This window comes from Miniopterus schreibersii (genome assembly GCF_964146895.1).
Source record: "Miniopterus schreibersii genome assembly, chromosome: 5".
NCBI lineage: Eukaryota > Metazoa > Chordata > Mammalia > Chiroptera > Miniopteridae > Miniopterus > Miniopterus schreibersii.
In genome coordinates, this window is record NC_138106.1 from 35,706,935 (window position 1) to 35,730,103 (window position 23,169).

Here is a 23,169-nt window from a genome sequence, read left to right on the forward strand (position 1 = left end):
ATTGAAAATTTAATATAGGTTTGAGTTAAATTTTTTTTTCATAATTTAGCATAATGTAGCAGACTGATTTAGCTTCAAATGAGGAAATGTAAATGACTACCAGAAGGATATGAATTTCTAACATCCATTATGAGAAAACTTTTCCTCTGGAATGAGTACACATGAATTAATGTGTTAATGTCTGCTTTTCCATAGAGAGCCTCCTTTTCACCTGACCAGAAGGGGCTGGGGTGAGTTTCCTGTCAGAGTTCAAGTTCACTTTAAGGACAGCCAGAACAAGCGGATAGATATCATACATAATCTGAAGGTATTATAACAAAACATTGCTCCCCGGAAATGAAATATCTCTTTTACCTGTTACTAAGAATAGTAGATTAGGCCTTCCGAGAGAAGTGGCCAGGCAAATGATAGTGGAAGCAGGATACAATTTTTTGAGTGTGTTGTCCTTACTACTACAATACTCCTTTGTCCTCTGAAGGTTGGGAAAGGGGCCGCTTTACAGTTGAATGTGTGTTCTTTAAATCAGATAATCAGAACACTTGAATTTCTGACCAGAACACACTGTTACTGTGTTACCTAGGACTGATCTGTTTCTAAAAATTGTACTTTTCTATAAAATGAGGCAAATACAGAAAGTCCTCAAATAACATTTTGTTCAATGTCATTATAATGATGAGATGTCATAAGAATTTCACTCTTGTTTGTATCATTTGGTTTCCTTATACTGTGTTTTCTTAAAAAGTCGTAGAAACTATCAACGACTTTGAGGAGTTACTGTAATAAGCCTTATCTGTTTATCTCATAAGGAAAGAGAATATGTTCCTCTCCTAAGGGTAACGATTGAAGTGAACAGGTTTTAGAAAATGTAAAGTCCTATAGAAGGTTGTAATACTTTATTTATTATTATTTTTTACCCTCATTTGAGGATATGTTTATTGATTTTAGAGAGGGGGGGAGAGAGAGAGAGAAAAACATCAATGTGAGAGAGAGACATTGATTGGTTGCCTCCCAAATGTGCCCCATTGAACCCACAAACTAGATGTGTGCCCTGTCTGGGAATCAAACCCTCAATTTTTGTGTACGGGATGATGCTCCAACTGAGCCACCTGCTCAGTTGTAATACTTTGATTTGTATTGTCAAAAATCCTTCTCTGATATATCCACATGGTTCATTATGCAGCTGTTATAAATTATATTTCACAAAGTGTTTTCTGTGCCTGAGGAAAAATTACCATTATATAGTAAGCAAAAAGTACAGGGTATAAAAGTATATGCACAGTATGAGGTCAACCACAGTTTAAATAAAACAAAAGAAATATACCAAAATGTTGGAGTACATAATTGAAGTAAGATGTTGTAGGCTATTTCCCCTACCCTTTTTTCTGTGTGTTTTTTTTTAAAGTATTTTTCCAGCCTTTCCGGGCATGGCTCAGCGGTTGAGCGTCAACCTAGGATCCAGGCGATCGGGGTTCGATTCCCAGTCAGTGCACATGCCTGGGTTGTGGGCTTGATCTCCAGCAGGGGGCGTGCAGGAGGCAGCCAATCAATGACTCTCTCATTATTGATGTTTCTTTCTCTCTCTCTCCCTCTCCCTTCCCCTCTCTAAAATCAACAAAGATATATTTAAAAAAATATATATATATATATATACCCAATTACCTTTTATAGTTGGAAGACAGACCATTTTTTAAACGTTCCTCTAGGCCCTCTCTATAGTAGTTTTATATACATTTCCTAATGTTGAACTTCTCCCAAAACACCCTTACTTGTGGCTTACCACATTGTTTCCATCAATGATTCCCAGAATTGAACTAAATGAATCTGACTACATCTGCAGAATTCTGTTTCTGTTCCCTTTGTTCTACAAATACACCTTTCAGCCTTTAGGCATGCTGAAATTTGCCCTTCATTGCTTGTTACACACCCATTGTGAGACAGCACTGCTTAACTTCATGTACAAATTATTTTCTAGCCCGGCCGGGTGTGGCTCAGCAGTTGAGTGTAGACCTAGGATCCAGGCGATCAGGGTTCGATTCCCGGTCAGGGCACATGCCCGGGTTGCGGGCTCCATCCCCAGTCGGGGGTGTGCAGGAGGCAGCGGATCAATGATTCTCTCATCATTGATGTTTCTATCTCTCTCTCCCTCTCTTTTCCTCTCTCTGAAATCAATAAATATATATTTTTTAAGAAACAAAAAAACCCCCCAACAAATTATTTTCTAGAAGTTACTGTGAGACTAGATTACTTTATGACCTCAGAGAAGACTTAAACCAAATAACTTATAGCCACTTTGTCCAGAGGGGCAAAACATGGCCCCGCTTACTTGGAAGAAGGTCTAAATTAGTTTTGCATTCCTTTTATTTTAAGCACCACACCTACCATCCTATCTTGCACTGGGCCCAGCCTTATTCCTAAAATAAAGGAAGTTGTTTGCATAGTTTTCACACATACTGTATTGTCTGTATCACTTAGAATTCCTGGTGGGGGATTGAGACACAGTATTTTAAAATGATGTATTGAAAGCATTTCTTGTCATGTTTTTGGAAAATTTAATTTTACTGTTTATCATGTATCAGTTGGCCTTAAGACCTTAAACTAACCTATATTGTGACAATGTGATTTTTGTTTGGACTGGATATCACTTTCCCTGTTATTTCTGTTAACCCTCAGCCATCTCTGATGCTTCCTCTTTCATTCTGAATATTCATTTCGTTGCAGACCATTATTCTTCATAGTCTTTCTTATATTCTACCCTTTTACTGTCTCCTGACTAGATTCTTTAATTCTAATCTGTCTTCTTTCCCCTCCATTCATTCTGCACGCCACCATCAGATGAGTCTTCCTAAACTAGAACTTTTACAGTATTCTTCTCTGAGAAACCTTGATTGAATTCCTGTTGTTTAAGTTCATACTCCCCTGCCTACTATCCAGGGCTCTTCACATGTTGACTCAACACACTTCCCCTAAATTATCTCACATTAATCCTCTGCATGAGCATCCTACTCCAGCCAGGTCAGTCTCTTATCCGGAAATGGAAATGCCTTGGGCCTTCTCTCGTGATTTCTTTCCTACTCTTCCCCTCCTGGAATGCCTGTTTGAATTCTTTCCATTCTTCAAGTTCCAATAACTTTCCTTGGGTAGCTAAGTCCATACTGATCTCTCTGTATTCAGAATTCTCTAGTACACAACAATTTATAGTTAATACTGTAATCGTTACATTAAATACTAAATAGTCTAAGTGTTAACAGTTGTGTAAAATTTAAAGTGCCCAGAATGTATGAAATTCCCATGTTCTGCATCCCTGACAGGTAGTTGCTATCTGACCTCTTCTCAACAGTTACCATGCAGCACAGTAATTCCCAGAACAACACGTTCATTCATTTAGTAAATAAATGTTTGGAAGATTCTTTCATAAATTTACCTAAAGTTGCCTTTTTAAAAACCTTGATCTTATTTGTCCTAGTTTGATTTCTAGAGTACTATAGAACAGGATTTTGTTTTGTTTTGTAAGAACCCTAAAAATGTGCCCTGACCGGGTGGCTCGGTTGGAGAGTTGCCCTGATGCCCGGTCAGGGCACATGCAGGAGTCAACAGGTGAATGCATAGATGAGTGGGATAATGGACTGATGTTTCTCTCTCTCTCTTTCACTCTCTCTTCCTCCCTCTCCTCTCCCTCCCCTCCCTCCTCTCTCAAATCAATAAATATTTTTAAAAAATAATCCTAAAAATGTTTAATGATAGCATTCATAACTCTCCTGAGTCATTTCTTCTCCAGGCAAAACCTGTTCTTGTAACGTTTCTTTTATGCTATGCTTTCCAGTTCCTCTTGCCACGTGTTAACAGTTCTGTTTTACCAACGTCTCCCTTAAAATGTGGTCCCAAAAATGAACCATAGGCCAATGCAGGTTTCAGAGAGGCTATTATTTCTATTTACTGGAGAATATGAAAATGATGTAGCCTAAAATATTTTTACATAGTCTTTGTAAACATCATCTAAGTGGCTACATAATATTTCACAAATTGCTGGTCCATGGTTTACTTGTTAAGCATCCCTCCATTGCTGGACATTTATATTGCTTTTCTTATTTGTGGTCATAGATAATGCTGTAGTAAACATCTTTTTGTGTAAAACTTCCTCCATTTTTAGATTGTCCTTAGAATGGGTTGTTAGAAGTGTATAGTTTAAATTAAAAGTATAATAACTACCTATATGTCTGAGGTTATTTATATTAATTTTACTCAATTTTCCCCCAGAATATTAAGAGGGTTTTTGTTGAAGTGATGAATTGATAGTTATGAAAAAGTAGATCCTATAGTATGAAGACTTGTGGTGAAAGAGGTTTTAGATAAGATTGTATTTATAAGTAAACACAGTGAAACTTAACTCTTCCTTTTGTCTTTTAAATAGCTGGATAGAACTTACACTGGCTTGCAGACTCTTGGAGCAGAGACGGTAGGTTTTTCCCCCTATAGTATTATTTGGGAACAAATATATACTGAAAATTGATCTTCATTTTTAGTTAGGAAAAAAATGAGTGCTAAATTTTAAAAAACATTTAAATCCCCTTATTTGTTTATTTTTTAATTGTGATAAAATTTACTATTTTTAAGTGTACAGCTAAGTGTTATTAAATATATTCGCATTTTTGTGCAGTCATTGCTGTCATCCTCATGGAAAACTGAAACTGAAATCATTTACAATAATTCTCCATTCTTCGCTTCCCCCAGCCCCTGGCACCACCCTTCTACTTTCTGTCTCTATGAATTTGACTACTCTAGATACTGTATAAGTGGAATCATACAGTGTTTGTTTTTTTGTAACTGGTACATTTTACTTAGCATGTTTTCAAGGTTCATCCATGTTATAGATGTGTCAGAATTTCCTTCCAAAAAAGGCTGAATAGTGTTCCATTGTGTGTATAGACTACATTTTGTTTATCCATTTATCTGTCAGTGAGCAGTTGAGTTGTTTACTTCTTCTGGCTATTGTGAATATTAAGAATGTGGATCTGTTTGTTTGAGTCCTTGCTTTTAATTCTTTTGGATAGATACCCAGAAGTGAGATTGCTGGATGATACCGTAATTCTGTTTTTAATTTTTTGAGCAACTGCCACACTGTTTTCCATGGCAGCAGCACTTTTGTATTACCACCAACAGTACATAAGGGTTCCAATTCTCCAGCACTTGTCGTTTTACATCTTTTTTATAGTAACCATCATAATGGGTGTGTATGGTGGTATTTCATTGTGGGTTTGGTTTGTATTTCCCTAATGGTAATTGATGTGGAGCACCTTTTCATACATTTATTGGCCATTTGTGTATCTTCTTTGGAGAAATGTCTTCAAATCCTTTACCCATTTTTGAATTGAGTTGTTTGCTTTTTCGTTACTGAGTTTTAGGTGTTCCCTCACTATTCTTGATATTAGTCTCTTATCAGATATATGGCTTACGAATATTTTCTCCCATTATATGGGTTATCTTTTCACTCTGTTGACTGTGTTCTTTGATGCACAAAAGTTTTTAGTTTTGACATAATTCAGTGTATCTGTTTTTTCTTTTGTTGCATGTTTTTTGTGTCATATTCAATAAATAATTCCGAATCCAATGTCATAAAGCTTTGCCCCTGTATTTTCTTCTAAGAATTTTGTTGTTTTAGGTTTTTGATCCACTTTGAATTAATTTTTGTATGTGGTGTAAGGTAAAGATCCACCTTCATTCTTTTTGTTGTTGTTGTTCAAAATATTACAGATGTCCCTTTTTCTCCCCAGTGACCCATCCCACCCCATCCCACCCCTCTCCACCTTCATTCTTAATGCATGTGGATATCTAGTTTTCTCAGTTCCATTTTGTTAAAGATTGTCCTTTTCACATTGAATGGTCTTGGCATCCTGTCAAAAATAATTGACAGTATATGTGAAGGTGCATTCAATTTTAATGGTCTATATGTCTTTCTTTATGCCAGTACCACACTATTTTTATAGCTTTGTAAGTTTTAAAACCTGGAAGTGGTATGAGACCTCCAACTTCCTTTTTTCTCTTCTTTCCACCCCCCTTTTTGGAATTCATTATATATCAGCAGTAGCCGCTATAATTAGCTAGTTATACTTTGTGTTACATCAGTAGATATTTATTGAGCACATAGTCTATGCTAGGCACTGGTCCAGGCAATGGGGATACAGATTTCTGCACAAGATAGCTACTACTCTCAAATATTCTTAGTTCTGTTAAGAATGGGCAGAAGGTATACAGTAAGCATAAAAGCAAATAAGGTTTCATTTACAAATAAGTGCTATAAAGAGGAGAGAGTAGCTGGGGGACAAGAGAGTTGCTTTAGCTGGGCTGGGTAGGGAAGGCCTGAGAAGATGACATTTTATTGAGACCTAATGGTGAGAAAGGCAGACATTGCAAAGATTTTGGGGAAGTGTGTCCTAAGACATTGAAACAAGTGGAAAGACCGTAGTTTTTATGATTGGTTTTACTAATTATCTATTAAGCCAGAATAGATTATATTCTGGGATAATCCTTAGTTGTTGAGATTGAAATTGCCTTTGAAATATGCTTAGAAATCATTTGTCACATCTCTTAGAGTACCATGTTCTTAGAAGGTTTGGGACTTTCTGGCACACTTGTGATGAATTCATGAGCCCAGTTATTGTCCAATTTTGTAGGTAGTGGATGTTGAGCTCCACCGGCATTCACTTGGAGAAGACCCCATTTACCCTCAGTCCTCCGAGTCAGACATCTCTGATGCCCCACCATCTTTGCCTTTGACCATTCCAGCCCCAGTGAAAGCTTCCTCACCAGTAAAGCAGTCACATGAGCCAGTACCTGATTCTTCTGTGGAAAAGGGTAATATATTTTTCCTTGTATGGGGGAGTCATTCTGGGGCATTCCTTTCTCTCATTTGCTTAACATGATTTTGAACTGCTGCCTTCGAGAGTGTATGGAAAATTTCCATAAGTAGGCATGTTGCCTCTACTATATTGTCCTGTTACAAAAATGCCCAAATGCTTTCTCTTCTCAGAAAATATCTTTCATTAAGTTCTACTAACATTTTGTAGGAATACAAAACTCACTAAAAAGCATTCAATTTTTTAAATAGAAATTACCCTTATTTTTTATGGCTGTATTGCTATTTTTGTAGATTCAACAAAAAGCTATATTCCTTCTCTTCAGGACATACTTGAATAAATCAGTGTTGCAAACTAGACCATGCCACAAGTCTTAATTAAGTGTAACAGATTGTTTATTAAGGAATAGATACTATTCTTCGCACATGATAAAATAGAACAGAACATCAAATTAATAATAGTGAATTGGAAAAATCAGTTAACAAACCTGTATATGCATTAGGGGAGGAGACTTGAACACAAGTCTTAGTTATAGCTAAGCAGGGAGAAACAAAATCTCTTCCACTGTGAGATACACTAATGATAAATAAGGTCACCCTGCCTCCTCATGAGGTAAATGAACTCATTAACATTTCCTGTAACGGGATGATTCCCTAACAAAACATTAGTTCTAATTATGCGGTATTAATGTTGGATTTTACAGCACAAACTTTGTAAAACCATTTTCTCTGTTAAATGCTTTTGTCTCTTGAGACTTCAAAGAAAAGTAAAGCTTATCAAAGTCCATGAGGTTGGGGCATATCAAAACTGAATTTCTGCTCTAGTTTAGGTTTTTAGATTTGTCTTACTGGAGGAGAATGTGGATATTTTAACAGCTATATTAGAGAGAAGATAGGCATTAAAAGTATGACAAAGATAAGAGAAAGGACCTGTTTCTACCTTAATAAAAGGCTTTTCAGTACATCTTAGGGAACTCTTATAATTAAAGTTAAGCAGATAAATACAGCCAAATTTTTTTTTAATTTTTTTTTTTTAAAATATATCTTTATTGATTTCAGAGAGAGGAAGGGAGATCGGGAGAGAGGGAGGGAAATAAACACATCAATGATGAGAAAGTCACTGATCGATCAGCTGTCTCCTGCATGTCCCCCACTGGGGATCAAGCCCTCAACCCAGGCACGTGCCCTGATCGGGAATCGAACCATTATCGCCTGAATCCTAGGTCAGTGCTCAACCTCTGAGCCACACCTGGCCGGGCTACAGCCGCATTCTTAAATTGTATGAACCTTTTTCACTAATGGAAAAACTACTACTTATTGGTCTCAACATGGAGAAACTATAAATAACTATCCAAGAACAACCCTGTGATGTGATTGTGTTCGGCATCATCACTGTCATGGAACATAGATCTTTTTTTCTTTTTTTTTTAATTAAATTAAAAATTTTCCATCACCATTTATCCCCTCTATGCCCTCTTCCACCACCCCCATCTCACCCCCAGCAACCACCACGCTTGTTCATGTCCATGAGGTCTCATGGAGCATAGATTTTAAATATATATATATATATATGTATGTTTTTATTGATTTTAGAGAGAGAGAAAGGGAGAGGGAGAGAGAGAAGCATTGATGAGAGAGAAACATCAATTGGCTGTCTCCTGCACGCCCCCTACTGGGGACTGAGTCCACAATCTAGGCATGTGCCCTGGCTGGGAATCCAACCAGTGACCTCCTGGTGCATGGGTCGATGCCCAACCACTGTGCTGCACTGGCCGGCCTGGAGCATAGATCTTAATGTCTCTTTCCAACCTATCATTGCACTCAGTCCCTTTTATTAAATATAGTGAATTGCAACTAATTTAATGAGTTATAATTCTTTCATGTACTAGATCTTAATTAAAGATACCATGTATTTTAAACCATTTTATGATTATATATAGTAAATACAGAAATACATTGAATTTTGTCAGGTCTTTAGGTGGAAGAAAATTAAATTTTTTTTCAGGAGTTAAAAAGCATTAAATTTTTATTCCCTGATGATATTATAGTAGTTTCTTCTAATTCTGGTCTGGTTCCTGATTGTGTGAACAAGAAACTTAAATATTAAATATCTAATCTTATTTAAAATGTAAGATTCATTATAAATAAATATTTAAGTATTTAAGTGTTCACTTATATGACTTCAAGAAATAAAATTGACTCTAAATGGTATTAGTTTAATCTCTTAGACTACATTTTAATGTGATGTTAATATTTTAGTTCTTTTATAAAATCTCAACTTCATTCCTCTTTAAATTTCGGTTATATCTTCTTTATGGGCATTTGATAAGACAGGACATCATTAGGTTAAGTGAATGCTTTTAAAAAAAATGTTTTTATTGATTTTAGAGAGGAAGAGAGAGAAAAACATTGATCAGTTGCCTTCTGTACACACCCTAACTGGGGACTGACCCTGCAACCCGGGCATCAAATCTGTGACCTTTTGGTGCAGGGAACCAGCCTGGCTACACTGGCCAGGGCGTGAATGCATCTTTTGAGTTTTCCTCTTCTCTAATTTAAACAGTTTTCAATTTGTATATAAAAAATAGGAGAACATAATGAACTTGTATACTATTTATAGTTAATAGGTTTTCTAATTTTTTTAAAGAAACACTTTAACAAAATATGATTTGAGGCATATTTACATTTGTTGAAAAACAATACAACAGGTCCCAAATGGGGTCACTTATGCCAAGCTTCATGTCACCAAACTGAAACTTACTTATAGTTTCAGCCTCTCCCAGAAATGGAATCTTAAACCAGTCAATCAGGAATCCCCTGATCAGCACTAGATAGGTAATCTGCCTGATAGACCCCTGCCGTCCCGCCCGAAGAAAGGTGATTTTAAGGCAGCCAGTCTGCTTTTCGCTCATATAACTTCCTTGTTCCTGTTCTTTTCTGCCTCTAAAAGTCCTTCATTTTATACAGCTCCTGGGAGTTCCTTTCTGACTGCTAGATTGGATGCTGCTTGATTCATGAATAAATAAAATCTGTAAAATTTACTCAGTTGAAATTTGTTTTTTAACACGCCACCGAAAAATGTATAAAGGGATAATAAATACTGTGGATTGTATTTATTTTACTAGTAAATGTCTTAAGTGGTTGTTGAAATGAAAAGGGATTTTTATTGTTTCATTCTTTTCCCACAGTGGTAAGATTTTATTATTTCAAAGGGATTAATGACTTATCAATTTGCCTGTGTCATTTCAAGCAGGATTCCCAGCCAGTACTGAAACTGAGAGACACACTACATTTTATTCTTTGCCATCTGCATTGGAACGGACACCCACCAAAATGACAACAGCCCAGAAAGTTATGTTTTGTTCTCATGGCAATTCAGCTTTTCAGCCAATAGCATCAAGCTGCAAGATCGTACCACAGAATCAGGTTCCTAATCCTGAGTCACCTGGGAAGTCCTTCCAGCCTATCACGATGAGCTGCAAGATTGTTTCAGGTATACAGATGATGTGTGTAAAGTTGATGTGCGTAAAAATTTTTGGAATGACAAACCAAAATACTGTGGCTTTTATAAAAAAAATGTTTTGTAGTTCTTCTAAGCAGGGTTTTTGTGTATTTAACAAGTGAGCTAATCACTTTTGATTAGCAAAGCAAAGGTGTTATGAAGCAAAAACAAAAGTCATCTATATGGAAACAGGTTTTTTGGTTGTGTTTTTCTTTTTGGTTAATCCTCACGCAAGGATATTTTTTCCATTGATTCTAAAGTGGGAAGGGGGGAGGGGGGGAGAGAGAAACATCAGTGTGAGAGAGCCACATCAATTGGTTGCCTCCCACACATGCCCCGACTAGGGGAACCTGCACCCAGGTATGTGCCCTTGACTGGGAAATCGAACCTGTAGCCGCTAGGTGCACAGGCCAACACTCTAACCACTGGGCAATGCTGGCTAGGGCTGCATGGAAACAGTTTTTGAATGAGGCAGTTCAAAAAGGTAAATTTTTATCTCCTAGAATCAGCACAGGTAAAATGTTTGCTAGGATTATGGTTGAATTTAAAGTAGGAATTATGTTTTGGGATTATATATGGAAACCGGAGCAACTAGTAATAGAAAAAATGTACAGGCCTTTGGAGTTGAAATATCTTTTATACTCTAACCACATGAGAAAAAGTATTCATTTCTACTATTCTCAGTAAAGTTGAATTGTCCATTGCCTCATGACAATTTCACATTTATGTGAGGTAAACTATTAGTAGGAATACACTTTATGGTTTTGGTCGTACCACCTCAGAAAAGACAAACAGAGTCAATAGAAATATTTAGGCACTGTGAGGCTTCTATAAGTACTTAAATGAAGGGGGGGAAAGGGAGTCTTTGGTGTTAAAAATAGAAAACTAAGCAGAAATATGATCCAAGTGTTTGAAGAGAAGTAAAGAATGTATAATTTTACCCACCTGTTAGAAGCACTTGGAAACTTGCTGCTTCAGAGGTAGAAGAGGCTGAGTGTATAAATTGGTTTGAAGTTTAGAGAGATTCATGGATGTCAAATTTAATCAATAGAAAACAATAGAGGATGTTTAATGGTACATTGGTAACCTTGAGCATATTCTGTGGGAACATGAATTTCTGGATTGTGACTGTGACAGTATTGACAGAGACTTTTGTTTCGGGTGGGTGAATTTCATATTTTTCTATTGGAAATTAATTGCAAATCAAGACTCCAGATTCCTAAGTCCAACTGTAAACTTACTAATTTCCTCCCTAATTTTCGAATCATACCAACCTGCCTAAATTGTTAAGAGATTTATAATCTAGGGATTCAGTAGTTTCACACTGTTATGTAAATAACTGCTTTTTAATCTTTAATGTTCCTACAGGGGAACTTGTTAAAATATAGATTTATATTCGGTAGGTTTGGGGTAGGACGGCAGGATCCGTTTCTAACAAGCTCCCTGATGATGATGACGCTCATGCTGCTGGTCCAGGATAAGGCTGTAGTCAGCGAAGCACACTAGTCCCTGGCCTCAGCTACACTGTTGCTGCTGCTGCTGCTGCTCAGTACCTGAAACATACAGTCTCATTCTCTTTTCCCAATTTGGCACCTTTGTCCTGGCAGCCCTGCCCTTCTTTCATTATCTCCCAGCATCTTCTTAGATAGGTTGGATATATCTATTTTGTTTAGTTTATTTGTTTCTCTTTTTAATTAATAAAGGTTCCCCCATATCAACGCCAAGTCCATCACCATTGCCTCGAACCCCAACTTCCACTCCAGTCCATGTGAAGCAAGGCACTGCCAGCTCTGTTATTAGTAACCCTTATGTTATCATGGACAAGCCAGGGCAGGTTATTGGAGCCACCACTCCCACTACAGGTGTGTGTTTGATCAATATTTATACGATCCAAAGATTTGATCTTTTCTAAAGATGAAATCCTAGCATGACTTAGTAGCCATATAATGAGAGAATGAACTCTCTATCCATAAACAAGAGGAGGGGATATATGAGAGTAACACCAGTGCTATTTCTCTGAGGGAAGATGTACTGTTTGTAAAAGTTAATATTTTTAGGAATTTACTTAAGTTTTATTTCTAGTTTCTGAAGATTAAAAATGAGTCATAATTAATTTTCCAAAAGAAAAAAAAGAGAGAGAGAGAGTTGATTTTATTTCATTTGAAAGACATTCTTTTTGGGCCTGCAAGCAATGTGGTTATTAACTTTTCCAAATTAAGCTTTAGTACCAGAATAACTTTGTGAGCCATATATATATCACCCCAGTCAAATAAAAAAGTCATCTTTACTTTCCTGTGAATAAGATAAATTTTGTGTGTGGAGAGAAAAGTGTACCCTACCATTATAAAAAGAAAACGCTAATAGGAAGAATACAGAGGCTTTGGATTTTCCATGTTTGTCATAATCTCATGTAACTACAGACTGCTTTTCAGGTGTGGTTTGTTTTTTTTTTAAGTACTTTCACTGGCGTTATTTATTCCCTTCAATTAAACTATTTAAACACATGTTCATAAGTGTGAACTTTCCTGTAGTTTTCACTTCTAATTAAGAGAAATAATAAAAAGAGAAATGAAATAAGAGAGATGACTATAAGGTAATGAAACTTTTTTTTCCAAATACTTGATTTTAACACATGCAGATGTGCGTTGGGCTGTTCCAAGTAGGTTTTTGGGGAAAAGTTGGTTCCTTTAACAGTGATTGTAATTATGGAACTCCTTTAAAAGCTACTTTCAGAAATTACCTAAGGGCCTTTTGAATATACTTTGGGATGCCAAATAAGGTATGCTTTGAGGATATTTAGTTTTAGCAACCAGCCAAACATCTTTGCAGACCAAGTTTGGTACATGGACAGGAGATCAAATACCGTTTTTGGTCTTGACTTATTATTTTTTTTAAAAATATATCTTTATTGATTTCAGAGAGAGGAAGGGAAAGGGAGAGAGAGATAGAAACATCAATGATGGGAGAATCATTGACCGCTTGCCTCCTGCAGGCCCCCAACTGGGGATGGAGCCCACAAACCCGGGCATGTGCCCTGACCGGGAATTGAACTGGGATATCCTGGATCCTGGGTCGATGCTCAGCCACTGAGCCATGCCCAGCTGGGCAAGGTCTTGACTTATTTTTGAATGTAGACAATGTGACTTATTTTTATCAGACCCTAAAGGCAGTTGTACAGATGGAGTATAAAATGTTTGATGTTGGCAGTATTTTCAAATAGGTATAACCTTGTAGTGAAACTACTTTGAAGGGACCAGCATTCACTTGAATGTATACATTTTGGCACATTGTTAAATAACCAATTCTATTATGTTACAGCATCTTTTTATATAAGTAGCAGAGTATATATTATGTCTATTTACTTTATTTATTCCACACATCCTTACTAGGTTCTTGTCCCTTTTCAGGTTAGTAAAGTGGTAAACTTTGTAGGACAAGTCCTTAAGTGTTTCTTCTGTAACAATTTCAGGATTCTAAGTTTTCAACCCTAAAAATGAAAAATAAATAGTGGGGAAAGGGAGGGTGGTGGAAAATGCTTTAAAATTCCATTTTGCAAATTTTCTTTTGTTTATACTTTATTTTTACATCTGCCTTGCTTACAGGAAGTCCTACAAACAAGCTCTCCACTGCATCTCAGGCCTCCCAAGGAACAGGTTCCCCTATTCCTAAAATTCATGGAAGTAGTTTTGTAACATCTACTGTCAAGGTAACACTCTATTGCATTATTGCACTTTGCTAGTTTTAAAGACAGTATGTTTGAATTCAACAGTAAGTTGATATTGCAAACTTCATAAAGTACAACCTTCAGGCTAATAAGTATCTTGATGATCATCTTATTCCAGACTTCTATACCTTCCCTTGATCTTTTCCTAGTGTAGAAAATGTTTCTCAACACTTCTGTCAATTGGTTATCCAGTGTCTATTTGAAAACTTACTATGATGAGACGACCTCTTTTTTGGGTGAGGGGGACAGCTTTGTTATAAATTTTTCCTTATGAAAATATTCATTTGACAATACATTCCTTTTTTCCTATATTTGCACCAATAAAGAGTAAATATATTTCCTTATTTCCTTTTCCACATGTCATTTGGTTACTTGAAAATAATTCCTTTTGTCTGGCCGGTGTGGCTCAGCGGTTGAGCATCGACCTGTGATCTAGGAGATCATGGTTTGATTCCTGGTTAGGGCACATGCCTGGGTTGCTGGCTTGATCTCCAGTAGGGGGTGTGCAGGAGGCAGCCAATCAATGACTCTCTCATCATTGATGTTCCAGCTCTCTTTCTCCCTCTCCCATCCTCTCTCTGAAATCAATAAAGACATATTTTAAAAGAAAGAAAGAAAGAAAATAATTCCTCTTTTCCACAATTTTTATCTAAAAATTTTCAGGTAGTAAGCCCTTTGAGATTTGGAATTCCCAGTATCCTCTGACTTGTTCAGCTCAAGGTGCTAGCTGTCTGCTCACTGTTTAACAAAGGCAGTTCCTGCTGTTTAGTTAGTTATTCAACTTATTTATCATTGTCATGGTTGCCCTTCAGGCTAGAGCTTTTGAGGTTTAAACTCCTGTGTGAGAATTCCCAAGAATTCTGAGATCATCCCTTACATGACTAGTGCTAGCATAACGAAGTGTTTCTTATTTTTAGGCATTTAATGGTGATGATACAAAATAGTTTCCTGGTCTAAGGCAAGGTTTTCTCTAAATTCAGTGTAATCTGTGAGCACTGTATTACACAAATGCCTGAATTGTAATAATTCCCTTCAAAGTCTTAATTCTTTGCCAGTCTTTTTCTCAATACTTGTTGATGATCTTTTCATTACACGGGCAATTTTCTTAACTTTGTTTCTTGCCCCTAACATTTTTTTATGACAACTTGCCTCCAAGATTTGCATTTTGTATTTGAGAATTGGAGACAAATGATAGTATTTTGAATGTTGACTTTTGCTGTCTTTGCGTTTGCTATTTGTTCAAGTTCTTTTTATTGTTTTGTTTTCTAAGTGCTTATTGAAAAATTTTCCCATGTACTGGATGTTTATTCTGAGTACAGATAACAAAACAAGTCATGAGTACGATTAGAAGGGTGTATGTGCTGAAACACTGTAACTGCCTGATTCATTCACTTACTTACTTAGTGCCCAGGCTCTAGGGATAGAAAAGACATAGTGCCTCTCGTTTAATAGTTTACCATTTGGCGGGATACTAGAAATGGAAACCAGGGAGTCAACCAAATATCAGAGGTAGTATGATAGGCGTCTTCCAGCATACGTGGGGCACAGATGAGTAGGTTTCTGCCAAGTTAATAGCCTTTCTTTGCATTTGGTTTCTAAAATAATATTAAAATGCAGGTGTGGAGGCTTGGAAGACCCCAAAGAGTTTCGGGCTTTTTGTTTTGGTTTGGTTTTTGGTTTATGGTGCTAGAGAATGTCACAGGTCTGTATTAAATGTAAGTGACTGTAGAGTATCTGAAATCATGCATTTTACCTTAATCTTACACTGTGTGTTTTACATTCACAGCAGGAGGAGTCTTTGTTTGCGTCTATGCCACCTCTTTGCCCAATTGGGAGTCACCCTAAGGTTCAGAGCCCCAAACCTATAACTGGAGGACTTGGAGCTTTCACAAAAGTGAGTATTTTTTAGGGGATTATCCTACAAGTCAATATGGTCATGTTGCCTAGTCTTTTTTGTGGCATGTTGGAGTCGAGTGACACTATCCCACAACATGTAATTTTTTCATTGAGCTCAGTTCTAAGACCAGATCCTGCTTTGGAGACATGCTTCTGTTTATTCCATGGCGTCCACAGGGCAGCCCTGGGAGCCCAGTGAGATGGGAACTTCAGAGAGCACAGTCCGTTTCTCTCTGCTGCCAGTTTGCCAGAGTCTAAAAGGACTAGGTTGAGTTGCAGATAAACAGGATCAAGTCCAGATCCTACTTTTGGTCCTTTTAGTAGCTGCTATGGGCTATCTTCATGCAGTGTTTTTATCCTGGTGGAGTCATTCTCTACAGACCAAGCTTCATCTATTTATGAATTCCTTCTTGCAAACAGAATAGATTCAGATATTAGTAGCTTTTTTCCTTGGGATGTGTATTCAGTATCATTATCATGTTTGTTGCAAGGTAATCATCAAACAGGAACCTGGTGAAGCCTCTCACGTGCCCACAACAGGAGCTGCCAGCCAGTCACCACTCCCTCAGTATGTGACTGTGAAAGGGGGTCACATGATAGCTGTGTCCCCTCAAAAACAGGTCATAACTGCTGGAGAAGGGACTGCCCAGTCACCCAAGATTCAGCCCTCCAAGGTTTGTGTTGGGTGGGGATGGGGAGGTCAACAAGGAAATGACCATTATTTGCTTAAATAATTGACAAGTGCTGAAAAGATATAGGGTGACAGGGTTGCTGATCCCAGAAAAACCTGTAGATGAAAAGCCCCCTTGGAAAAGCAAGTCAGTCAATGTGAAATCCATCGTACAGTAATTAACCATTGACAGGAGCAGGAGCATGTGTTGTAGAGGGTCCCTGAACAGTCAAAGAGGCAAAGGTCACAGTGTTACCTCTGGCAGTGAAGGTGACTGACTTCATGGACACAGCTTTGCTCCTGATTTGATCTAAAGTGGGACCAAGGTCTACTGTTTTACTTGTTTATTTCTGATAGGAGAGTGCTATAGTTTTTGCCTCTGATGTCCAGGCTGTGTGATCTCTTTGATTCTTGGCTCTTTGAACAGTTTCTTTTCTTTATAATTTGGAGGTATGGAGAATTAATGTGTTGGGAGAACTGTAAAATTGCACATCGATCCATGTTTTCCTACAGCTAATAAGCAACATAATTTGAACCCAAAACTCCTCATTCCAGAACTAATTAAAATTATCTGTAATCTAAACATGCTTTTAGAACATCCTGAGTTAAATTATCTTACTTTTTGGGCAGATATATTCTCTTAAGAACATTATGTGAAGTGTTTGCTTTTCAACTTTAGAGCCAGCCTACCTAGGGAGAGTGAATTGTTTTGAGAGGAATACTTTAAAATAGAAAAAGGTTTGCCCAGCCAGCATGGCTCAGCTTTTGAACATCGACCTGGGATCCAGGAGATCTCGGTTCGATTCCCAATCAGGGCACATGCCCGGGTTGCGGGCTCAATCCCCAGTTGGGGGCATGCAGGAAGCAGCCGATCAATGACTCTCTCATCATTGATGTTTCTTTCTCTCTCTCCCCCTCTTTTCCTCTCTCTGAAATCAATAAAGACATGTGTTTTTTAAAAAAGTTTTAGACATTTCAGATAGTTTAGATAGCTACAGATGGAATGAGATAAAAATTTATAGTGTTATATAGGGGGTTCTAAAATCTGTAAGAGTCCACTAACTACTTCCCAAACTTACCTGGTCATAGGAATCATCTGGTGATTAAAAACGTAGATACCTAGGCCCCTATCTCAAACTTATTGAATCAGAATCTTCTTTGGGGGCCCTGGGAATCAGTATTTTTCAAATGCTCCCCTGCTAACTCATATGATTAGGCAAATTTAGGAACCACTGAGCTACATGATCACATTTGACTTTGTGGCTTCCGTAACCAGAATCACTAAGACAGGTGCGTCAACTGCGTCCTAATCTCCCTCTATTGTTTTGGTCAGGGGCAAGCATTTTGCTAATGTCCTTTAGTGAGCACATTATTGTCATGCGGACTTCCTACACAGACACTTCCTATATATTCTTCAAAATCTACTTTGCTTTACCTGGAGATACACGATATTATTGATTTAGGTTTTGAATTAATATAGCATTGCTGTTTATGCTCAGAAGCTCAGGAGAAGTTAGTTTCCACTCTGTGCCACTTTGTATTTTGCTAATACACTCATCCAGTAATGCCGAACAACTGTATTGGCTTTCTTGTCACATTGCCACCTACCTAATGGCAGTGAAAACTAAGAGGAAGTGGAGGGGTTTGTGCTAGAATGCCCTGAATAAAGTTTAAAGGCACCTAAAAAGAAAAGCCACAGGAGAAAGTGAAAGAACTGGAAAGAAGCAGTAGAGCATGAGAAAAGACATCACTCTTTGTCCAGGAAATTTAGTTCATGCTTTGAACTTGAGATAAGGAGCTATCTGCAAGTACAGAGAGTCCCTGGTTACTGCTGAAGTACATTCCTAGAAACTGGAGAGCAGAAGGGTGAACAAAATGATGTTGTTTTACCTTCCATACAGCTTCGGCACAATAAAAACACAGCGTATCTTTTTCATTAAAGTAGAGAGAGGTACTGCTTTTGCTATGAGAAGGAACAGGAATTAGTGGGTTCATGTGGGAAGTAAGCAGTGAGTATAGTAAAAAGAACATGAGCTTTGGACTAGAGCTTGTTACAAATCTCACACCTCGGCCACTAATTACTGATGTGACCTGGGCAGGTTTATCTGGAAAAATATCCTCTGTCTTTCAGAGTTGTAGGATAATTAGAGACCATTGTATATAAAGAACCTGGCACAGAGCAGATGCTCAGTAAATGATAGTAGCTAATGTACGTAACCAGGGATGAGCCCTCTGTAAACGTGCATGAGTACCATGGTAATAGTTATTATCATTGAGTACTAAATTGTAATTGCTGTATTTTTCAGTGTCTGGATGAAAAAAATCACAGAATCTTGCTGACTTGCCAAAGGTCTGTAAAGGGCACAGGAAAGGCAGAAATAGAACATTAAATCAAAGTGATATATTTATAACAATACAAAATAAGGGGTGTCTGCTATGTAAAACTAGAAGGAAATTAGGAATACAGAGAAGGTTCTAGGCCAAAATGTTATATTGTTAAAAAAATCAAAACTAATTTGGGGTTATAGTGTCTTGCTTGAGAGCATTCCTTGTGGTGTCCACAGACAGCTGTGTGTAGATTCCCCCAGTAGAAAACCAGCTTCCTCATTCTTGGTTTTTTTAGAAGACAGGAGGAGCTGTTTATCTTGTAAGTGCTGTGATCATAGTGGATAAGCTTTGCTAATAAAAACTGCCCTCCTGTGGCCAATTTTGGATACCACGTTTTTATTTGGCTCTGGGAGAGATTACATCATATCCTGGAAATTTTGAAGCAATTGTGAGGATAGGGGTTGGCACAAGGAGGGGAAAGCAAGTCAGATGCATGGAATTTGGGGAAAGAAATTAAAATAGGTCCAATATGTATGTATTATTTCCTTTTAAGAACTTTGCTTTCTTTAGGAACATGAAAATAGATTATGTGTAATTTAGCTTATGCAATAGGTTAGAAAATTTGATATATTTAAGAAATGTGAAGACTTATCTTAGGGAAAAAAAAGTTCAACTGCTGTAACCAAAATATCAAGAAATCAGGCTTAAATACATTTATTTCTCTCATACATAAAAGACCAGTAGGCAGTTCTGGTGTGTTGATTCCACAATTTTCAAGAATCTAGACTTATAATTAGTTGCTCTGTCATTCACAAAATTTGATTTTCAGCTTGTGGGCTAAGATAGCTACTTTATCTCATGCTACCACGTTCACATTTCTGGCCAGCGGGAAGAGAGAAGAGTAAGGGGGAGGGGAGAAACGTAACCCAAAAGTTGCACTCATCAGTTCTGTTCATGTGCCTTTAGCCAGAAATCAGATGGCCCACCTACTTGTGCAGCGGCTGGGGTACATAGTCAGTATTCTATTTTCAGTAACCCTAGCTGAAAATTGGGGGCTCTGTCACTATGAGAGAGAAGCAAAGAATGAATATTGGGGTTTAACTGGCAGTTTCTCCTAAATCCCAGAACTGTTTTTCTATTAAGAAACTTAAAAAAAAATTTTTTTAGGTATGTTTTTTATTGATTTTTAGAGAGGGAGGAAGGGAGAGGGATAGAGAGATTGAAACATCAATGGGAGAAACATCATCGATCGGCTGCCTCCTGCATGCCCCCTCCGGGCCATTAAGCCTGCAACCCGGGCATGTGCCCTGACCGGGAATCAAACTGTCAACCTCTTGGTCCATGAGTCTACACTCAAACCACTGAGCAACACCAGCATGGCAAGAAACTTTTTTTTTTTTTTTTTTAAGAATGCACAGAAAACTTCTTGATTAGTAAGAAGAGTTTTTACATCTCCACACGTCTAGGGGGAATGACCTTCCCAGCTCTGAAGCCACAACAACACTCTGTTGCCTGCAGAGTGAGGCTTATACCGTCAGAATAAAGAGATTTGGATAACCGTAAGGAATTGTTTTAACCAAGTCAGGATAGCTGGGAAAATTTCTCTTCTCCATTCTAGGTTAACTTGCTTTTTAAAAAATTGGTTCTTTGATTCTTTTGTTTCTTCCTTCCTTCTTTCCTTCCCTCCTTTCTAAATGTGCATAAAAGTGGAGAGACTATTATGAATCCCATTGCCCATTACTCAGTTTCAACAATTATCAGCATTTTATTAATCTTACTTCTCTTCCTAGAATATTTTAAAACAGAGACCAGATGTTATGTACTTTAATTTCCCTTTGACTAACAATCTGGAGTTTAAGATCAAAGTCCTGTGCTCTGGACAAACGCTGAAGACACTGACAAATGCTTATCCTTTGGCTCTCTTCTCTCTATCCATTGAGTCTTCATGGAATTTCATAGATTACCATTCTTTAGTTAATAATGAGTGCCTGGTTAGCAGCAGCTGTCATTTACTGTGTACGCCATGTTGGCTTGGCATTTTATAAACTTATTCTCGTTTATGCCTCTTAATCTTATGAGATAAATATTATAGATGAGGTGTCTAAAGCTAAAGTTCAAAGAGGTTAAAATAACTTACCCAGCTACTAGCTGATGAAACAAAACTAGGAAACCAGGTCTGACTACCTAGAAAACCTGTACTCTTTCCTTTATAGTACACTGTGGTTCATACCATTTGATTAGGGGACCATTTTCTTTACATCAGTCATATTATCCAAACACATGGCAAGGGTATTTCTCTATATTCATATTCTTTGAAAAGAAACCATGTATGACTTAGTAATTATTTAACTTTAAAATCCCATTTATCAGTTGTATATGATTTATCATTTTGTTCCACGTCTTAAGCAATACTATTACTTTTTAATTTAGAAAGATTCTAAATTTCAGTAAAATACACAGAATAATATAATCAATATTCACATATCCTCCACCCTAAATTAACATGTTCATATTTCATTTAAATTATTCCTTCTCCAAATAAAACATGACCGATAAAGTTGAAGTCCACTTTGTTGTTTACAAAAGCAACACTATCATGAATTTGGATTTGTAGCTTTTTAGTCCATACTTCTATTATGTAAACACACAGCCGTAAATAACATATAATGTTCATGTGTTTGAAGATTTACATAAAAGATACAGTTGACCCTTGAACAGCATGGGTTTCAACTGCACAGGTCCATTTATTCGCAGATATTTTTAAACAAATACCTGTACTGTTTTTGATCTGTGGTTGGGAGTCCACAGATGCAAAGGGCTGACTGAGCTACACCATTTTGCATAGGGGACTTGAGCATCTGTGGATTTTGGTACCTGCAGGGGTTCCTGGAACCAATCCCCCGTGGATACGAGGGACAACTGGTGTAATTAAGTTTTGGAGGAGACAGAAGTTATACTTGGGTTTTACGACCCTGGGGGTGTCGGAACTCAAAACCCCAGTGTTTAGGGGTCAATTATATTCCTAAAAGTAAAATTGCTACAACATGGTTTATGTGAATTTTTAGTTTTATTAGATATGCCAGTACCTCTCTGGAGTGGCTGTATAAATTGACTTTTCTACAAGCACTGGAAAAAAGCTCCTGTTTTCTCACATCCTCTAGCCAATTCTTGGTGTTTTCAGACTTCTAAATTTTTCCCCTCTAATCTAATGGGTAAATGTACTTTCTACTTTATCTTTTTTGCCTTTTGAAGGCAGATCTTTTGCCATTCTTATAAAAATCTTTTAATCTAGTTTTTGGTGAGAAGCTCTTTTTCTGAAATAAAGAACTGGGCAGTGGGAGATACCACCCCACTTTGCCATTAATTAAATCGTTTCTTCTAATGGAACATCCTACTGTTTGTGTTAAAAGAGCTCTGTAGTATTTTCTTACTGTGGAAGACTTCACTTTGCAGTATTTTCAGAACCAGATATTTCTAACTTTCATAATTTGGGTAGTGGGTTTTTTTTAAAAAATTCAATTAAATATTTTTTTTGTTTACACTTTTTCATTTTTAACTAAAAGTCTACCTTTAGGAAAGGAAAGATTAGAAGTATATAGAAAAAGATAACTTCTTAAAAGTTAGTTGGAAGGAAAAAAATCAGTTGGAAGAGGTGACATGAGTTGTTAGGAGTTCTAGAGATGAAGAAATAGTCGTTTCAGGTGGAGATAATATAGAAGGGATTACAGAAGAGTTTATATTTAAATTTTTGTAGTGTAGTTTATAGTTCATATATGCGAATGTTGATTGCACATTTTTCATAACGTCAAGTTTAAAATTACCTAAACATCCATACAGTTGTAAGGTCTTTACATATATTATGGTATATGTATTCTAATATATTATTATTTGGTTATCTGAAAATGTTTTCGAAAAGTAATAACTGGGAAATGCTTGTGATATGATGTAGATTTAAAAATAACAAAACTGTATGTGTGATCCTAATCTGTTTTAAAATGAATATTGAAAAGAATTGGAAGTAAATTCACTAAAAATTTTAAGAGGTTTTTTTTCTGAACGAGTAGGATTTTTTCAGACATTTCTGTATTTTCTATAAAAACACATATTACTTTTTATAATTAAAATAAATAATAGATAGTAGATGGAGTTCAGAGAAAAACCATCATCACCTTTTATTGTAATAATATCCAAACTGTAAG

The 23,169-nt window shown here is 37.0% G+C and overlaps 1 protein-coding gene across 8 annotated transcripts in view; it reads left to right on the top strand.

Annotated features, from left to right (window-relative positions):
* YEATS2 (YEATS domain containing 2) overlaps positions 1–23,169 on the top strand; it is an 84,938-nt gene that overhangs the window by 35,533 nt on the left and 26,236 nt on the right. For 4 of the 8 annotated variants that reach the window (XM_081138754.1, XM_081138757.1, XM_081138756.1 and 1 more), the window contains exons 8-15: positions 196–307; positions 4,409–4,453; positions 6,669–6,849; positions 10,104–10,343; positions 12,056–12,214; positions 13,955–14,058; positions 15,863–15,970; positions 16,464–16,646. In XM_081138754.1, coding sequence (XP_080994880.1) covers positions 196–307; positions 4,409–4,453; positions 6,669–6,849; positions 10,104–10,343; positions 12,056–12,214; positions 13,955–14,058; positions 15,863–15,970; positions 16,464–16,646 — 1,132 coding nt within the window. The remainder of the gene's footprint in view (positions 1–195; positions 308–4,408; positions 4,454–6,668; positions 6,850–10,103; positions 10,344–12,055; positions 12,215–13,954; positions 14,059–15,862; positions 15,971–16,463; positions 16,647–23,169) is intronic. The other 4 variants (XM_081138758.1, XM_081138760.1, XM_081138759.1 and 1 more) reach the window with 3 other exon arrangements.